The following is a 15,316-nucleotide window of genomic DNA, read 5'->3' as shown; positions in this document are numbered from 1 at the left end:
ACCTAAGCGTATGGAGGTTCCAGGTCAAAGGTGATAGCAAGTATGGTTAGTGATCAAAATATTGATCAAAAGAGAGGAGACTGTAATGGAAATTTGTAAGTTCTGTATATAATTGTATTCTATTTTATATGTGTCGCACTCACTGTGCACACGGCACTAATAATGTTTTCAGTACATGTTTTGCATTCTTTCGAGTCCTGATTAGAATTAGCCTGCCTATGTAATGCCCCTTGTTACCATAACGTACAATTGTAATATTAATGTGATACCTACGTAATCATGTGTATAAAAACCTTCAAATGCGTCATAATAAAGGAGAACAGTTATTTGGAAAGCTGCTGAGCGTATCTTTTGTGCCTGTATTTTTTTACACTGCCCCTTTATTTTTTTGATTACTTTTACTCCTATTACAAGAAAGGTAAACATCCCTTGTTATAGAAATAAGGCATGACAGGTCCTCTTTATGGAGACATCTGAGGCCAATGACACCCCAGATATCTCCTCTACCCTGGAAAGCATGAGATGCAAAAAAAACAAAACAAAAAAAACATTGATCTCTGCTTTCCAGGTAAAAAACTGGCAATGTTTAGATTTGCCCATGCCGGACATGAAGTCAAGACGTCGCTTACAGTCTCCCAGGGTCATAGAGATGGCCAGCTCTATGGTAATCCGGCTAGGGTGGCTTTTACATTAGAGGGAATTGATGGCTGAAAACACAGATATCTGAATGAAGCCTATAGCTGCAGGCCTCATTCAGATATCACCACTTCAACCCAAGGATGTCATATGATGTTCTTGGGCAGGAAGTGGTTAAAAGTGTTTTTACTATGAAGGGTGGCACAGTGGTGTAGTGGTTAGCACTCTCACCTAGCAGTAAGACGGGTCACTGGTTCAAATCCCAACCATGACACTACCTGCCTGGAGTTTGCATGTTCTCCCTGTGCCTGCGTGGGTTTCCTCCGGGTACTCCGGTTTCCTCCCACACTCCAAAGACATGCAGGTAGGTTAATTGGCTTCTGTTCAAAAATTGGCCCTAGTATATAAATGGGGATAATAACCTTGGATTGTGGGCTCCTTGAGGGTAGGGACAGATGTGAGTGTGCAATGTACAGAGATGGGGGCAACTGTAGACACTCAGGTTGAACTGGATGGACTGGTGTCTTTATTCAACCTTACTAACTATGTAACTATGTAACTATGTAACTATATGAATAGTGTAAAAGGAGGAGCCGGAACACACAAAGATTGGCAGAAAAACCCCAAACTCCAAAGCAGGCGGAACAGAGACAGGAATTATGGCAGAGGCAAAAAATGCTCCTTCACTTTGCCCCTAGCAATTCTTGTATTACATGCACAGTGTACACTCCCAGCTCACTTCTAACAACTCTAAGAACAGTTCATTAAAAAAAAAAAAAAAGGATAAAAAGTCAATGACAGAGGAGGATGTGGATGTCCTTGTAATTAGAGAAAAAAAAATCGTATCTTCTATTCCTGACATGTTCTTGATGGTGCACGCTCCAACACCATTCATCTGATTCCTCGTCCTTCCTTCCCTTCTTGATGAGTCACTTAGGGCTAGTTTACACTTAATTCAAAACAAAGCTTTGGACAGGCTTTGTTAAAGCTCTCTGAATGCCAGTCAAAGCTCCCGTCACTAAATAAATGTTTAGCGTACAGTCCTGTTTACACCTTGCTTTTGCTTGGTGCTTCGATGAGGCTTTGGTGAAGCTTCGGTAAAGCTTTGCGGGGCTTTGATTTGTGGCTTCAGTGAAGCTTTGTGGGGCTTCAATATGGCTTCGTGGGGCTTTAATGAGGCTTCGGTGGGGCTTCAAGTGAGCTTTGCCATAGACTTCTATGGAGGCTTTGAAGACACTTTGAAGCACCAATGAAGCTACAAGGGGTATGATTTTTGAAGTGAAGCCAAACCAAATCAAAAGCAAGGTGTAAACAAGACTGTAAGCTAACCATTGTATTTAGTGACAGGAGCTTTGACTAGCGTTAAGAAAGCTTTATCAAAGCCTGTCCGAAGTTGAAGTTGAAGTGGAAGCAAGTGTAAATGAGCCCTAACTTGAAGTAAACACGCACACTTGACAAACACATGGTAGTTCTGAGGTAGAGAAGGAAGGGTGAGGATCACAAACCCTTACAGATTGCAAAATTCAGCAAAGGCAGCTTTCGTGTATTTCTCCTAACATATTCAGTTCATATGAGATCTCAATTCCAATCTGCAGCTTCTACATCTAACATCTAGAGGACTCAAGAGAGTCATATTACTTCAGTGCAGTAAAAACCTTGTATGGACTTATCTCACACATACTGTCCACTCTAGATTTGAAAGTAGATAAAGTGGTTGTAAATCCACTAAAAAAACAAAAAGAAACCTGCAAGACAAAGGCGTAATGAGCTAGTATGCACAGCATGCATGCCGGAGCCGCCGGTAACGGTACATCAACTGAAGCAACGGCACGAATGAGCCGTTGCTTCAGTGCACATGTGCGGATGACGTTGGCACATGCTGATACAGGGGATATCTCTTAACTGTGCAGGTTTAGGAGATATCCGGGGTAGCTACAGACAAGCCTTATTATGGACTTACCTGTAGTAAAAAGTGGTCTGTAAGGGTTTACAACCACTTTAACCAAAAAGATGTCCTGGAACTGGAAAGGCTGCAGAGAAGAAGATCCAAATAAATAAGGAGCACAACTATGAGAAACTATTGCAAATCAGACCATTGATGCCAAACTCGATGCAGATATAAAAGACACAAATGAATGCAGCTGTATAATCATATATTTATTTTTTAAATTCAATCAATGTAAGTAACTTAATGTGATTTGGTATCAACTTCTTGCAGTCCCTGTACAGCAGGGCTGGAAAGTATGAGGAAGAAGCAACACGAGGAGCCACATTTACAGTGAACAGTGTCATTATACGAGGTGTGTCCACAAAGTAATGAGAATGATATTTAAAAAATGATTTTATTGAAAAATGTTACACTTGAACATTGTCTCCTTTGAAGTACGCACCTTGTGAGTGTACACAACGTTCCCAGGGATTTTTTCCATTCTTCATAGCGCCCCTGGAAGTCTTCTAGTGGGATGGCGCTCAGAGCCGGCGTAGTGGCTCTTTGGACGTTATCCACACTACTAAAATGGTGTTCTTTTTTATGTTGACTTGGTAATTCCCGTTTTCTCTCCAATCATTCCTATAGTGAGCCGTTGAGCAAAAACAGAACAGAACGTGGATGCAGTGAGGTCTGTTCTCAACTGTGACCGACAGTCAGGACTGTGACTCAGGATTTGACCACGAGAACGGACGCCATTTTGGTAGTGTGGATAACGTCCAAAGAGCCACTACGCCGCCTCTGAGCGCCATCCCACTAGAAGACTTCCAGGGATGTTATAAAAAATAGAAAAAATCCCTGGAAGCATTGTGTACACTCACAAGGTGTATACTTTGAAGGAGACAATGTTCAATTGTAACATTTTTCAATAAAATTATTTTTGAAATATCATTATCATTACTTTCCGGACACACCTCATATGTTCCATTATTGTAATATAAACTAACCATTATTTTATGCAATGCAGTATGGACAAACCCTTCATTGTTTAGCTAGTAGCAGTTAGTCACATTCAGCAGGACTTGTTCTGTAATGTTGAAGATATTTTGTAGATTCTCTAAGCCACTTCTTCAGTTTTAATGAGTGTCAGAAAGATACCCCAACATGTACTCAGGTAGCACCAACACCTTCATCCAATCACCATTAGATGTGTTGAGGTAGATGTTGATTATCCAAGAACAGCATGGGAGGTGTGAAAGGTGTGGAGCCCCCCTGTTCTAGGTACATCATCCCATTGAGACATCAAGGATGGGGCTATGTAACTAGAAGAGACTGCTCACATCATACATCAACGCATTTTAATAGCACTGATCGCTGTACTAATGACAATGGTCCCAAAAATGTGTCAAAATTGTCCGCCATAATTTCATAGCCCCAATAAAAATCCCAGATCACCGCCATTACTAGTAAAAAAAATTATAATAATAAAAATGTTATAAATCTATTCCCTATTTTGTAGACGCTATTACAACTTTTGCGCAAACCAATCAATATAAGCTTATTGCAATTTTTTTTTTTTACCAAAAATATGTAGAAGAATATATATTGGCCTAAACTGAGAAAAAATATATTTTTATATATATTTTTGGGGGATATTTATTATAGCAAAAAGTAAAAAATATTGTGTTTTTTTCAAAATGGTCGCTTTTTTTTGCTTATAGCGTAGAAAATAAAAACCACAGAGGTGATCAAATACCACCAAGAGAAAGCTCTATTTGTGGTAAAAAAAGGACACACATTTTGTTTGGGTGCAACGTCACACAACGGCGCAATTGTCAGTTAAAATGACGCAGTGCCGAATCACAAAAAGTGCTCTGGTCAGGAAGGGGGTAGAATCTTCCGGGGCTGAAGCGGTTAAAGTATAAGTAAACTTTTTTTTTAGTTCTGGATAGAGTGCAGAGGGATTAGAACGCTTGTCAGTTTTTATTGCTGTCTGTATCCCCGTTAGGGAGTCTCACCCTCTCTATTGGTCCTTTTTACCATTATTATTGAAAGTGAAAGTAAAATAAATTACACAAACTTTGGGTTGTCCCCCAAAAGTAATAGAAGGGAAATTGTCCAATGGGTACACTAGTTCTGGTGACCTGGGGGGGTCCCCACGAAATTCCCTTGATTAACCACTTGCTGTCTGCGCTAAAGTTGAATGACGGCTACAGCGCGGACCTGAATCTCCGGGAGGCCATCATAGGACGTCCTCCCCTTTACGCACTCCCCACGCACCCCCTGCAAATGAGACTCGGGTGATCACCAATCTGAGTAAAGGGCCAATCCCGGCCCCTTACCACTTGATCAGCTGTCAGCCAATGACAGCTGATCACGTGTGTAAACAAAATCTCGGTGATCCTTTTTTTTTCTCCTCACACTGACAGCATGAAAAAAAAGCCGATCACCGGCTTATGTTCAAGGGACATCGGTCCCAAAGAGGAAGGAGGCACATCTGCCTCTTCTGTGCCAATCAGTACTCCCTACATGTGCCACCTGCCAAAGCCCACCAGTGCCACCTATCAATGCCCATGACTGCCCCCTATCAATGCCCAAAAGTGTCACCTATCAATGCCCACCAGTGGTGCCAATCAGTGCCTCCTAGCAGTGCTGCCTATAAGTGTAACCTACCAGTGCCGATCAGTGCCTATCACTGTCAGCCATCAGTGCCCATCACTGCCACCCATCAGTGCCCATCGCTGCAGCTATCAGTGCCAGCTATCAGTACCACCTATTAGTGCTCATCAATGCCCTTCAGTGCCACCAATCAGTGCCACCTCTCAGTGTCACCTTTCAGTGCCCACCAGTGCTGCCCTATCGGTGCCCATCAGTGCAGCCCATTGGGGCCCATCAGTGCAGCCTCATCAGCGTACATCAATGAAGGAGAAAAATGACCTGTTTGCAAAATGTTATAACAAAATATAAAAAAATTAATTTTTTTTTTATTTTGTTAATTCGGTCTTTTAAATTTTTTTTTAGCTAAAAATAAAAACCGCAGAGGTGACCAAATACCACCAAAAGAAAGCTCTATTTGTGGAAAAAAATTGATAAAAATAAATTTGGGTACAGTGTTGTATGACCGTGCAATTGTCATTCAAAGTGCAACAGTGCTGAAAGCTGAAAATTGGTCTGGACAGGAGGGGGGTGCCCAGTAAGCAAGTGGTTAACAGGGATTTCCTCTCACTTCCTGTTTTGCTATGGGACAGGAAGTGAAGGGAAATCTCAACAATGGGACACAGATGACAGGAAAAAAAATTCTGACAGGGGTTATAACCCTCCCTTGATCTATGGAAAATGAAAAAAATAAAGTTTTGCCTTCAGTTCTACTTTAATGCAATTATGTATTAATTAAAAAGCTTATTTTTTTGTCTACATAGAACTGTTGTATAATCTGAATTGGTCCTGATATCACTTCCTGTAATCACCTACACAGCAGCATGGGGGTGAGGGAGGGGCAGCACTCTGAGCCAATTAGAGCTTTACAGATTTGTACACTTCTGTCTGACAGCAACAATAAACTACAATGAAGATACCAACCAACTTCACTTATTGCCTTCATTTTGATCTGTTAAATATACACTTGAAAGAATATTGTTATAGATTTTCAATAAGTGTAGAAACTACCTGTGAATCCTGCCAGAAATCCAGTGCTGTCCTGTGCACTCTGCAGTCTGATATTAACTGCTTCCAGTCCGGGCCAATTCTGACATTCCTCTCCTATATGTAAAAATCAGCATTGTTTTCTTAGAAAACTGCTTAGAGCCCCCAAACATTATAGATTGTTTAAAGCAGAGGCCCCAGAGAATAAAATGGTGGGTGTTGCATATCTTTATATTTGCACAGCGTCTTTTTAAATGCAAATTTTTTTGGAGAGAAAAAAAAACGTAATGAATTTTAATGCACACACAATTTTAAAACACAATATATTACCCATATGGTGAAATATTAAAGATGATGTTATGCTGAGTAAATAGATACCCAACATGTCAAGCTTTAAAACTGCGTACGCTCGTGGAACGGCGCCAAAAAACGTCAGTACCTAAAAATGTACAGTGTACAGCACCATGAGTGAGTGGTGTCATCCTAGGACAGGAAGTGTGTTACTGGCAGGATCTCCAGGTAAAAATTGAAAAAAAAAAAACAACTGAAAAAAGAAAACCAATGCAGTCAGCAGATCTAAGTATTGGCAAGCGGCAATAGTGTACATTACATTTTCTGAAAATGTTGAATAATCAATCAAATCATAATCAATGATAATATCTCCTAGTCTTATCCTGACCACTAACACTTAATGAACCCCTGAAAACCCCAAATCTTATTATTGTCACTATAAGAGAATAAATCCCACTTTCCTGTGCTGAGATTTCTCAATGCTGTGATTGTTTGTGTTGGGAACCTTTAGATTTATGACATATGGAATATGAATCTACTGCATTATTCCATTAGTTACAAATCATCAGATTCAGATTTCTGTGATGTCAGCAGGTTTGGGCAGATTTTCTGTTATATTATTATTTCTCACGTCGCCTTTCACCCCCAGATATTGTTATAGAACCTTTCCATACCCATAACCCGGCATGGAGGGGCTCAGTGAAGGTGGTGGTGAAGGTGTGGAGGTGTCTGATCGGGTCACACAGATCATAAAAGGACAGCCGCCCGGCCTCATAATCCACATAGATCCTGACTCTGTTACTGGAGAGATTGGGAGATGTTCTGATCTGTTTATTGTCATGTCTTAGAAAACACTCACCGATATACCTCCACAAACTCCAGGACTTGTTATTATTTCCAATCCCTGCCTGCTCTCCTCCTCTCCTCTCTATACTGGGATAACACATCCCTATAATGTAATTTTCTGCCTCACTGACATCCACTTCCCAGTAATGTCGCCCCGAGGAAAATCTCTGACTGCTTAATACCTGGGGCCACCACTGAAATCTCTCCGGTGTTTCTGGACGATTCTGCTCTATATCTGACCTGGATACAGTTTTCATGTCATCTGATATCTGTAGATTATTATGAGCTGTGTTCACATCCAGTAATATGTCTGAAGCTTCCTGTATATAGAAGAATACATTTCCCCCTTTTATCATATCAGATAACCCTGTGTGTAATGTGTGTGAGATTCCAGACACATCCAGATCCCCTCCATCATGGAGGAGTCTATCATGTCTCTCTCTGTCCTCATCATCTCCCTCCTCAGTATCACACAAGTCCCCTGTGTCTGATTCCTGGAGGACAGTCAGTGGGTCAGTCATGTTACACAGCTCCTCAATGTCCTCCATCTTCCTGGACAGATCCTCCTTCTTTATTTCCAGCCGATGGATCAGATCAGACCATGAGATCCGCTCTTCCTGGCTGGAGATGTTCCTCAGGACTCTCTTCTCCAGGTCCTCCAGATGTCTCCTGAGCTCTATGAACAGGGCAGTGACTCTCTCTGTTAGACCGGCTGATTTTTCTTGTACTTTTCTCCTGCGATCCTGCAGACTCTGGACTCTTTTCTCCGTCTCCTCTCTCTCTGTCATCAGTTTCTGCAGAACATTTCTCAGTTTCTGTTTCTTCTTCTCGGAGGCCTCATCCAGAGTCTCCACCTTGTGTCCCCGATGTTCTCCATCCAGCCGGCAGGACACACAGATACAGGCAGAGTCCTCAGTGCAGTAATATTTAAGAAGTTCTCTATGGATGGAGCATTTTCTGTTCTCCATGGAAGTGGTGGGATCAGTTAGGACATGTTCTGGTGACGTGCTGTGGATTCTCAGGTGATTATCACACAAAGAAGCTTCACAATGCAGGCAGGATTTAACAGCAGGTACAGGAGAGTGATAGCAGTAAGTACAGAAGATTCCAGTCTTCCCTTCTTCCAGCTGTGTAGGCCGGAAAGCCTCCACTATGTTACGTAGTGTTATGTTCCTCTGCAGTACAGGCCGATCCTGGAACTTTTCTCTGCACTGAGGACAGGAATAACCTCCAGACCCCTCCTGTGTATCCAACACACCATCAATACAGACCCGGCAGAAGTTGTGTCCACATCTCAGGTTTACAGGATCTGTATAAATGTTCAGACAGATGGAACAGTCCAGCTCTTGTCTCACATCAGCAGACGCCATCGCTGACAGCAGAAGAGAGAAATGAAACTAAAAAGTCTCTGAGACTGAAAATCCAAATGTCGTCTCACATTTCTCGGCACAGGGTGGGGCTGAGCTGGTCTTGCAGCTTTTATATTGAGGAAGTTGGTGGACAAATAAATGTTTATATTGAAGGTATATGTCCCTACATGTTGGTACACATTGTACTGATTCTTAGCTTTAGGCCTCATGCACACGAGACGCAGATGAAACCTCTGTTAAAAAAAGCTGAAACGCGCGTTTAGAAACGCGCGTTTTGAAACGCGCGTTTTGCCGCGTTTGCATGCCGCGTTTAGACGCGTTTAGACGCGTTTGCGTTTAAACGCGTTTATAAAGATAACATCATGTAGACCCTCCCCAAGCTCTCAAAGCATTTTTTTAACTATTTCTGCTATTTTGATCAGAGTGAGCAGCAGCAGCATAGAGAGCAGTTGTACACTTGCATTTGCCGTGTCACTTGCCACGGCACCTGCCACAAGTTGTGGATTGTCCACTTGCCACGTCACTTGCCACAAGTTGGGGATTGTCCACTTGCCACATCACCTGCCACGTCACCTGCCACAAATTGTGGATTGTCCACTTGCCACGTGACTTGCCACATCACCTGCCACGTCACTTGCCATGAGATGTGGATTGTCCACTTTCCACGTCATCTGCCATGCCACCTGCCACAAGCTGTGGATTGTCCACTTGCCACGTCACCAGCCACATCACCTGCCACAAGTTGTGGATTGTCCACTTGCCACGTGACTTGCCACATCACCTGCCACGTCACTTGCCACATCACCTGCCACAAGTTGTGGATTGTCTACTTGCCGCGTCACTTGCCACATCACCTGCCACGTCACTTGCCACGTCACCTGCCACAAGTTGTGGATTGTTCACTTTCGACGTCACCTGCCACGTCACCTGCCACAAGTTGTGGATTGTCCACTTGCCACGTCACTTGCCACAAGCTGTGGATTGTCCACTTGCCACATCACTTGCCACGTCACCTGCCACGTCACTTGCCACATCACCTGCCACAAGTTGTGGATTGTCCACTTGCCACGTCACTTGCCACAAGCTGTGGATTGTCCACTTGCCACATCACTTGCCACATCACCTGCCACGTCACTTGCCACTTCACCTGCCACAAGTTTTGGATTGTCCACTTGCCACGTCACTTGCCACGTCAGCTGCCACGTCACTTGCCAGGAGATGTGGATTGTCCACTTTCCACGTCATCTGCCATGCCACCTGCCACAAGCTGTGGATTGTCCACTTGCCACGTCACCAGCCACATCACCTGCCACAAGTTGTGGATTGTCCACTTGCCACGTGACTTGCCACATCACCTGCCACGTCACTTGCCACATCACCTGCCACAAGTTGTGGATTGTCTACTTGCCGCGTCACTTGCCACTTCACCTGCCACGTCACTTGCCACGTCACCTGCCACAAGTTGTGGATTGTTCACTTGCCACGTCACCTGCCACGTCACCTGCCACAAGTTGTGGATTGTCCACTTGCCACGTCACTTGCCACAAGCTGTGGATTGTCCACTTGCCACATCACTTGCCACGTCACCTGCCATGTCACTTGTCACGTCACCTGCCACAAGTTTTGGATTGTCCACTTGCCACGTCACTTGCCACGTCAGCTGCCACGTCACTTGCCACATCACCTGCCACAAGTTGTGGATTGTCCACTTGCCACGTCACTTGCCACATCACCTGCCACGTCACTTGCCACGAGATGTGGATTGTCCACTTGCCATGTCACTTGCCACGTCACCTGCCACGTCACTTGCCACAAGATGTGGATTGTCCACTTGTCACATCACCTGCCACATCACTTGCCACATTACCTGCCACAAGTTGTGGATTGTCCACTTGCCACGTCACCTGACACAAGTTGTGGATTGTCCACTCGCCACGTCACTTGCCACATCCCCTGCCACAAGTGGATTGTCCACTTGCCACATCACTTGCCCCATCACCTGACACAAGTTGTGGATTGTCCACTCGCCACGTCACTTGCCACGTCACTTGCCACGTCAGCTGCCACGTCACTTGCCACAAGATGTGGATTGTCCACTTGTCACATCACCTGCCACATCACTTGCCACATCACCTGCCACAAGTTGTGGATTGTCCACTTGCCACGTCACCTGCCACAAGTTGTGGATTGTTCACTTGCCACATCCCCTGCCACAAGTGGATTGTCCACTTGCCACATCACTTGCCCCATCACCTGACACAAGTTGTGGATTGTCCACTCGCCACGTCACCTGCCACGTCACTTGCCACGTCAGCTGCCACGTCGCTTGCCACAAGATGTGGATTGTCCACTTGTCACATCACCTGCCACATCACTTGCCACATCACCTGCCACAAGTTGTGGATTGTCCACTTGCCAAGTCACCTGACACAAGTTGTGGATTGTCCACTCGCCACGTCACTTGCCACATCCCCTGCCACAAGTGGATTGTCCACTTGCCACATCACTTGCCCCATCACCTGACACAAGTTGTGGATTGTCCACTCGCCACGTCACTTGCCACATCACCTGCCACAAGTGGATTGTCCACTTGCCACGTCACTTGTCACGTCCCCTGCCACAAGTGGATTGTCCACTTGCCACGTCACTTGCCACGTCACCTGCCACAAGTTATGGATTGTCCACTTGCCACGTCACATGCCAGTCACCTGCCACAAGTTGTTGATTTTCCACTTGCCATGTCACCTGCCAAGTCACTTGCCGCGTCACCTGCCAGGTCACTTGCCACGTCACCTGCCACAAGTTGTGGATTGTCCACTTTCCACGTCACTTGCCACTTCACCTGCCACGCCACTTGCCACAAGTTGTGGATTGTCCACTTGCCACATCACTTGCCACCTGCCATGTCACTTGCCACAAGTTGTGGATTGTTCACTTGCCACGTCACTTGCCACAAGTTGTGGATTGTCCACTTGCAATTGCAATTGTTTAAAATATTTTTCTAATGGTTTTCATCATTTGCAATCATTTTTGAGATTTTTAATGTAAAAAAAAAGGTCACCTTTAAAAACGCATATAAACGCAAACGCGGCTAAACGCGGGTGCCGCGTTTAGCCGCGTTTAGCCGCGTTTTGCATCTGAAACGCAGAAATTTTTGTTTCTGAACGCATTTTTTTGCTTCTGGAAAAACGAGATTAAACGCAACTGCATATAAACGGAAAAAAACGAGACTGTGTGCATGGACACATAGGATAACATTGAATGAGTTCAGGTGCAGTTGAAAAAACTGTCCAACTGCATCTGAACGCGCGTTTAACTGCGTCTCGTGTGCATGAGGCCTTAAATTTCTTCTGCAGACAAGACACACAATTAAAGCGGAGGGCCGCCCTTAAAAAAAAAATACATAAAAATGTCTCTAAAAATCTGAAAAAAAATGAAATAAATATTTTTTTTAACTTACCAGAAATGGCTGTTGCTAGGCAGATCGTCCTAATCTGCCACTTCCTAAACTGCAGTGATCTTCAGTCTTCTCCTCGTGTTGTCTTCTAGGGAATGGGGTGCTCTGTGTTCTGGAACCTGTGTGTCCCAGAACACAGCCGGTGTTGCAAAATTTCCTGCGACCTATAAAATTCGCTCACCCCGTCACTTCCGGTGCGGCTCCGTCACTGAAACAGCTGACGGCGGGCCTGTACCGCGCATGCGCCAATCCCCTGCCATTAACAGTGCATGCGCTGTATATTTATTTTCACGGTGGAGATAAATTATAGCCTCAAGTGGGCGGAGACTTGCGGGTGAGCTGAACAGATGGTGAGAACGTCAGCAGCAGCCCCGCCCACCCCAAGATTTTCTTCACTGGTCAAGAAAAATTATGGCTTCAAGCTTCAAATACGCCTCACTGCGCCCAGCAAACACCACCTCACTGTGACTAGAAAACGCTGCCTCACTGTGCCCAGCAAACGCCACCTCACTGCGCCCAGCAAACGCCACCTCACTGCGACCAGAAATCGCCGCCTCACTGCGACCAGAATTTGCCGCCTCACTGCGCCAAGAAATCACCACCTCACTGCGTCAAGCAAACACCACCTCACTGCGCCCAGAAATCGCCACCTCACTGCGCCAAGCAAATGCCACCTCACTGCGCCCAGAAATCGCCACCTCACTGCACCAAGCAAACGGCACCTCACTGCGCCCAGAAATCGCCACCTCACTGCGCCAAGCAAACGCCACCTCACTGCGCACAGTAATCGCCACCTCACTGTGCCCAAAAAATGCCACCTCACTGCGACCAGAAATCGCCGCCTCACTGCGCCAAGCAAACGCCACCTCACTGCGCCCAGAAATCGCCACCTCACTGTGCCCAAAAAATGCCACCTCACTGTGCCCAGAAATCGCCACATCACTGTGCCCAAAAAATGCCGCCAGACTGCGACCAGAAATCGCCGCCTCACTGTGACCAGAAATCGCTGCCTCACTGCGACCAGAAATCGCCTCCTCACTGCGCCCAGAAATCTCTGCCTCACTGCGCCAAATCTCCGCCTCACTGCGCCAAGCAAACGCCACCTCACTGCGACCAGAAATTGCCGCCTCACTGTGCTCAGCAAACGCAACCTCACTGTGTCCAACAAACGCCACCTCACCATGCCCAGAAAACGCCTCACTGTGCCTAGCAAATTCCTCACTGCACCTAAAAAATACCGTCTCACTGTGCCCAGCAAACACCTCACTGTGCCCAGCGAACACCGCCTCACCGTGCCCAGCAAACGCTGGCTCACTGTGCCCATCAAACGCAACCACTGTGCCCATAAATTGCCGCCACTGTGCTATCAAACACAGCCACTGTACCCATCAATTGCTGCCAGATTGTCAAGCCGTAGCTGTGCTCCCTGGGGATATGCTGATCACCCATCTGTGCTGCTGGAGGGAGCCCAGACGGGCATAAATGAGGGACCTGCATGTCATGGTAAGTGAGACCATCCCATATCCCACTCCATCTTTCCCCAGAACAGGGACCCCCTTCCAACCCCCCCAGGAGAGGGAACCCCTCCCCCCTCTAAGGACAGGGACCCCCTCCCCCCAAGACAGAGACCCCCTTCTCCCCCTGAGGACAGGGAAACCTTCTCCCCCCTGAGGACAGGGACCCCCTTCTCTCCTGGGGACAGGGACCCCCTTCTCTCCTGGGGACAGGGACCCCCTTCTCTCTTGGGGACAGGGACCCCCTTCTCTCCTGGGGACAAGAACCCCCTTCTCTCTTGGGGACAGGGACCCCCTTCTCTCTTGGGAACAGGGACCCCTTCTCTCCTGGGGACAGGAACTCCATCTCCCCTGGGAACGGGGACTTCATCTCACCTAGGGACCCCATCTGCCCTGGGGATCAGGACCCCACCTCCCCTAAGAACAGGAACCTGATCACCCTGTGTGCGCCAACCTCACTGCCCTGCCGGCCATGTGTCCTGTGTGAGGGCCCTCCTGTGACAGCTCTTATAAGGACTTCACCCCACTGTGTGATCCCCCTACACGACTGATCCCTCTGTGTCCAAAACTTACACGGGGAACCCCTCTGTTTGTTCCCCCTACATGTCTGCATACTCTGACCACCACCTGTACCATTTCCACATCCACTGACTGCCTCCTGTATCCTGTGCACATGTTCCGACCACCTCTTGTACCATGTCTGTAGCCTCTAGCCACCTCCTGTGTCCTGTCTGCAATCTCTGACTATCTCTTGTCTTTTAACGTGTCTGCAGACTCTTAGGGGGATTCTGGAGAGGAATCAAGAGTGAGATTACTGCCAGGATTGGGATTACAAGAGGAGTCAGATATGTATGGACTGTGGAGAAGAGACTATAAAATAAAAACCAGAACCACCAACCTGGAGCCGTCTAACTGAGCCCTGCACGCTGTACTGGAGAGGAGGTCAGTGACAAGAGGGCACTCATATAAAGGTTTCCCATCATCTCAGTAACACCCCCCCTAGTGTATTCACTCTGCGGAAGGTGGTCTCTGGTCACCAGAGTTCCCCCCCATAACATTTCCCGGCATTCCCATCAGAGTCCACAGGATTCTTCCCCAAGGCAAAGGAAAATGCTACAGAGCATGATCTAAGGAGGAACTCTGATGTAAGGGGTGCTCTGGTCACCAGAGACCACCTTATATCAGAGTCCACTGCATTCCCATTTACATCAGAGTTCCAACTTACATTAGGGTCTGCAGCATTGCCCTTTGCATCAGGGTTCACAGAGTTCCCCCTGTTAGATTAGAAGGGATGGAGGCCCAGAGACATGTCCAGAGAACACAGAGGATACATGGGATAGATTAGAAGGGATGGAGACCTACAGACATGTCCAGAGTACACAGAGGATGCATGGGATAGATTAGAAGGGATGAAGGCCCAGAGACATGTCCAGAGTACACAGAGGATACATGGGATAGATTAGAAGGGATGGAGGCCTCCTCTGTTTTCTCTGGGCCTCCATTCCTTCTAATCTATCCCATGTATCCTCTGTGTACTCTGGACATGTCTCTGGGCCTTCATCCCTTCTAATCTATCCCGTGTATCCTCTCTGTACTCTGGACATGTCTCTGGGCCTCCATCCCTTCTAATCTA

The 15,316-nt window shown here is 46.3% G+C and overlaps 2 protein-coding genes across 2 annotated transcripts in view; one reads left to right on the top strand and one right to left on the bottom strand.

The window, feature by feature from the left end:
• Nucleotides 1-15,316, top strand: part of LOC143997688 (transmembrane protein 276-like) — a 247,962-nt gene that overhangs the window by 44,984 nt on the left and 187,662 nt on the right. The gene's annotated exons all lie outside the window — the stretch shown is intronic.
• Nucleotides 4,194-8,791, bottom strand: LOC143997684 (E3 ubiquitin/ISG15 ligase TRIM25-like). Its single transcript, XM_077493435.1, has one exon. It carries the CDS (start codon nt 8,710-8,712, stop codon nt 7,117-7,119), a length of 1,596 nt encoding a protein of 531 aa, XP_077349561.1. The 5' UTR covers nt 8,713-8,791; the 3' UTR covers nt 4,194-7,116.

This window comes from Lithobates pipiens, unplaced genomic scaffold (assembly GCF_037356315.1).
Source record: "Lithobates pipiens isolate NorthernLeopardFrog02 unplaced genomic scaffold, aLitPip1_a1.2 Scaffold_19, whole genome shotgun sequence".
Lineage (NCBI taxonomy): Eukaryota > Metazoa > Chordata > Amphibia > Anura > Ranidae > Lithobates > Lithobates pipiens.
This window is presented reverse-complemented; position numbering and strand designations above follow the sequence as displayed.